The sequence below is a fragment of the Rhinolophus hipposideros genome (genome assembly GCF_964194185.1).
Source record: "Rhinolophus hipposideros genome assembly, chromosome: 10".
NCBI classification, from domain to species: domain Eukaryota; kingdom Metazoa; phylum Chordata; class Mammalia; order Chiroptera; family Rhinolophidae; genus Rhinolophus; species Rhinolophus hipposideros.
In genome coordinates this window covers 22993717-22998658 of record NC_138056.1, presented here as the reverse complement: position 1 = coordinate 22998658, position 4942 = coordinate 22993717, and the positions used below count along the sequence as shown (strand labels likewise).

Sequence of the window (4942 nt, the reverse complement as noted above, 5' to 3'; positions counted from 1 at the left end):
CCATGTGGGAGTAGCAGTCTACAGAGGTTCTCGGGACTACAGGAAGGCTTCACATGAAGAGGCCCACTTTGACCAGTGGACCTTGAAGCAGCTAAAGCCAAAACAGAAAACAGACCACTCCAAAGGAGGCAAGATCCCTTCTCAGTGATTTTCTACATGCCAGACAGCCAAAACCACTGGGCTATCCAAGAAACTGGCCTGTCAGGTTGGCTGAAGCTTGCCTGACCCAAGAAATTGTCTGGCTCTGGAACAGTGTTTCCATCTCATCCTGGTGGTGGCCAGCTGAGGCAGCCTATCACACAGAGTATCACACATGGTATTCTCTACTACACACAGAAAGCGACAATAACAAAAAACACTGCTACTACTGTCATATACTGAACTCCATAATCAGTACGGGGTGTCAAGTGCTTTATGTTCATGATCCCACTTAATTTTCACAATAAAATTCAGGTAGGTGATTATCCCCGTTTAACAGATGAGAAAATCAAGACTCAGAGACAGGTAAAACCATTTGTTCAAGGTCATATAACAAGTGACTGGGAGAGCCTGAGTTTCTGACTCGAAAAATCATCCTCACAAGCCTTACCCTCTAAGTGTTCAATTATGGGTCTCTATACACACACACACACACACACACACACACACACACACACACACACACACAACACCAAATACACTCTTCAAGAGCTAGGATTTATTCCTCATTCATCATCCACATAGCACAGGGACTGATCCTGAGTGGATGGTCAGCATGTTTTTGTAAATGCATTCCTAATACTATTGCATTAGTGTTGTACTTTATATATACTATAATTAATAGATTAATATAAGTATCCATTGCCATAACACACCACTGTTGACTTTCCTATTCCCTACTATTGGCCATTTGGACTATTTCCAATTTTTAGTTTTAATTTGCAGTACAGTAATTTGCTCTTACTGGAACACGAAATGGGAGTGAGAAGCAGAAGATGAACCTAATAAAGGAAAAATAACATTTTGCTTCTTTCATGAGACTACAGGGTGAATCCAATTAAGTAATATACTAACTACACAAAATGGAGAAACAAATCTGGGATTATGATAATAAAATTACCAGCCTTTTCTAGTAAACTTCAATACCACGATTTTCACTAGAAAAGCATTTGTGTTGACAATATTGTAAAATACACAGTACCCTCGTATCTAGGCAAGATCCAAAATGTGTTTCAAAAATGAGTATCAGTCATCAAAATTCTATAATTCAGAGGAAAAAAACCATGCAGCTATATTTTAGCAAACTGAATTTGGTTAATAAACTACCAGAAGCATTAAAATAATACATAGTACTTTTAGGCCTGGGGTTTCTAGTTCAGATTTTAAAATTTGGTTTCCTGAGTGCTTTTGTTGAACAACCCTCAGGTACCCTCTAGTGGATGAGATGAAGAACAGTTTGGTTTTAGAGATGCCATTTGTCATTTATTTGTGCATAAAAATAATCGTAACTCATTCTGGTAGTAGGTTTACATGAAGATTACAGGAATAATGATTATTTTTTAAGAAGGACTTTATATATTTTCAGTCATTCCTAATGCCAGATTTATTAATGTATTTAAATGGCACATTTTACATTTATTAATATTGATAGGTTTTTGGCCTATCCATTTATTTTAAATAACTGCTACTGGAAATTTACCCTTTCTCACTCTCTTTTGAAACATGAATAAAGAATTAATATGATAGCTTTAATCATCTTAAATAGGTCATTAATATCTTTTCAAAGAACCTATAGGTAGGTCAAAGAAAATTACTTTCATCAAAATGCAAAGAATTTAAAAATGAACAATATAACCCAATAATAATTTCTGCTTTAAGGCGACCTCAGAAAATGATGTAGGGAGAGAAGGTCAACGTTTTCCAAAATGTGGTCTGTGCGACACTAGTTCCCTGATGTTTTGATGGTGGGAGAAGTGTGGGCACTCTCTTGGTTGAGAGATGTTTCAGAAGATTAACGCACTCCCCTTTTTTTTTCAATTATAGTTGACGTTCAACATTATTTTATATTAGTTTCAAGTGTATAGCATAGTAGTTACACATTTATATAACTTACGAAGTGATCGTCCAATAAGACTAGTATCTGGCACCAGACATAGTTATCACATTGGTGACTATATCCCTATGCTGTACTTTACATCTCCATGACTATTTTGTAACTACCGATTTGTACTTCTTAGTTCCTTCACCTGCTTCACCCTGCCACAGAAACAGACTCCTAGATACAGAGAACGAACCGGTGGCTGCTCACTCCCCTTGTTTTATTTCCGCACTCAGCCGAATTTCTGACAATTTGTCCTTCTGTACTACTTGCTCATGGGAAGAGAATACAGTGGGCCACGTGACACAAGCTCTTCAGTCGGCTTTACAGCTGAAGTTATCATTGGGAATTTAAATGTTGGCATCATGCTCACGTAGAGATACATATGCATGTGTTCCTGTATATACACAGTTAGTCATTTTGCTAGCTAGATAGTGAATATGATCATAGCAAACATACGAAACTCTTAACCGTGCTTGTTTTTTGGGGTGGTGGTGTAGAAAGGGATTTCACTTTCAAAGTTATACTTTATGTAATATTTGAAAATTTGACAATAGGCATGCTTAACTTTTATAATCAAATATACATAAATACGTACATGTATGTATACACACATATTAATTATATTCAATTGTAGAATTTGAGAGATAAAAGAACATTTTCCTAGCAAAGTCCCCAAACACCGCCCGAGATCCCACATGCCCAGACTAATCCAATCTCTACCAAACACAGCCCACGCACCCACCCACCTCCTTGTCTCCAAAACTCCCTGTATTTGCTTATATCCAAAAGGATACCTGGCTAGAGGCTCTTGCCTACTTCCTAGAGCTGTAGCTTAGAGCGCCCCCTCGAGGCTCAAAGACTCCACAGGGCCACTCACAGCTCTGATTGTCTCAGAAGACGCAAAGGTGAGTGGTGTCAGAGCTGAATGAAACCTGGACAGTCCCTCGAGACCGTCTTGTCACTGCTGATGTTACTGTTCCTCCTAGAAACCTTCAAGCTCTTTGTAGAAATAGTTTCTCTCACTGAAAAATATAAAGGTCATGCTCACCATACTCAAAACTTCTACTTGCTTTGTCTCTCTAATCCTTCTTCTCCCACTCTTTCTCCTTTCCCTCCTACTCTCTCTCTCTTTCTCTTTACACACACACACACACACACACACACACACACACACACACACCCCACTGGTGTTCAGTATTGTAAGGACACCCCCCCCAATTATAACTGTGCTCTCAGGGTGCTGACAAAATCAGGTTTCTGCATCAGTAGAATGAAGACCAGACCCCAGGTCCAGATGAACTCATTAGAATAAATACCATCGCATGGGGCTCTGTCTGGGAGCTGGGCAAATTCCCCTTGCGACACTCTTTCTGTCTCATTTTATGCCTTTTTCAAAGTGAAACAAGAACTTGATCTCCAGGATATAATAAGTTAACATTTATTGAACACTCATCACATACCAGGAAATGTTCTGTGTTTGCTTTTTATGTATTATTTAAACTTCACAGCAGCCCTTTGAAGTAGGTCCTATTTTTCCACCCCATTTTATAGATGAGAAGACTGAGGTTCAGAGACCTTAAATAAAAGGTCAGAGTGATACTACCTGAATGCTCATCTTCTTGCAAGAAACGGGCATGAAACTTCTATGGAGTGACTCTGTTGAGCACATTTAATCAAGAAATTTGCAGTCTGTACCTAGGACGGGCTAAGCCCAGGCTTTTCGCACTGGGATGCATGTACTTCCTGGAATGGTTGGAATGCCAATGGCTGTTGATGCTATAGGTAAACATTGTACATCATCTAAGAGTATCAATTTTCCTCCCAGGTTTTTCTGCGGAGACAATATTATTTTTTTGGTAAGATCAATGGATATATTAAAGAGTTTAATGCAAATATTTTGTGGTTTCAAAAAAAATGCAAAAAGATAAAAATAAAGCTAAAAGCATCCCTTTGGTCAAGGGCCGCATCTCCGAATCCTCTAGGGTGATGCTTCTCACTCTTCAGAGTTCACGTGTGTCACCTCTGGGCAGGGCTGGCCCCATGGGTGTGAGACCTGTGCAGTCCCACCCATACTTTTGGTTTAATGCTCTGCTGCCACCATCTTGAAATTCTTACTAATTTTTTTTTTTTACTATTACAAAAGTTTATTTAACAAAAAAGTTTAACATGAAAATGTACCCAATCCAATTTTTATATTGTAGTAAGACAGCAGCTGTGGCGAGGGGACATGGGGAAACAGTTAATTTCTCTGGTGAACAAAGCCATTCTTTTTACACTCGTTCCAAGGCTTCTAACATGATGATACTATTTCCTCGAATGACCACCATTCCAATATTGTTCTGTTGCCCACTAGTTGCCATCTCCACACATTCATCTATGACAAGATTCATAAAGGGATCAAATCCCTGCAATATTCCTTGGACATGCCTGCCACCATTTAATTTCAACGATAACTTCTTGTCTATAAATTGTTTCAACTCGGGAGGGTGAGCTTTGCTCATGGCGCCTACACACCGAGCTCAAAAGAAGCCTCCCAACGGAATTCGTCCTTACTAAGTTTTAAACTAGGGGCTTTGCCTTTTCATTTTGCACGGGGCCTGAGCAAATGATCTAGTTGGTCCTGCCTGAGGATCTTGATAAAATGCAGATCCTGATTCAGTATGTCTGGGATAAAACCAAGGTGCTGCAGTTCTAACAAACTCCCAGGTACTGCTGGCTGTTGGTCCAGGACCACACTTTGAATGGCAAGACCCAGCCATTCTCTCTATACCACAGTTTGTAATACTTCATTGGGAAAGTACGAGAAGCAGTGGGGAAGAGGAGGCACTGACTCACAGTAGTCATAGAAGTATGGGTCTTTAC

The 4942-nt window shown here is 39.4% G+C and overlaps 1 protein-coding gene across 1 annotated transcript; it reads right to left on the bottom strand.

The window, feature by feature from the left end:
• Positions 1 to 4350: 4350 nt before the first annotated feature.
• On the bottom strand, positions 4351 to 4581 carry LOC308503191 (small nuclear ribonucleoprotein G-like; the record flags this gene model as incomplete). Its single annotated transcript, XM_081062301.1, has 1 exon — positions 4351 to 4581. One exon carries the CDS (start codon positions 4579 to 4581, stop codon positions 4351 to 4353), a length of 231 nt encoding a protein of 76 aa, XP_080918427.1.
• Positions 4582 to 4942: the final 361 nt, after the last annotated feature.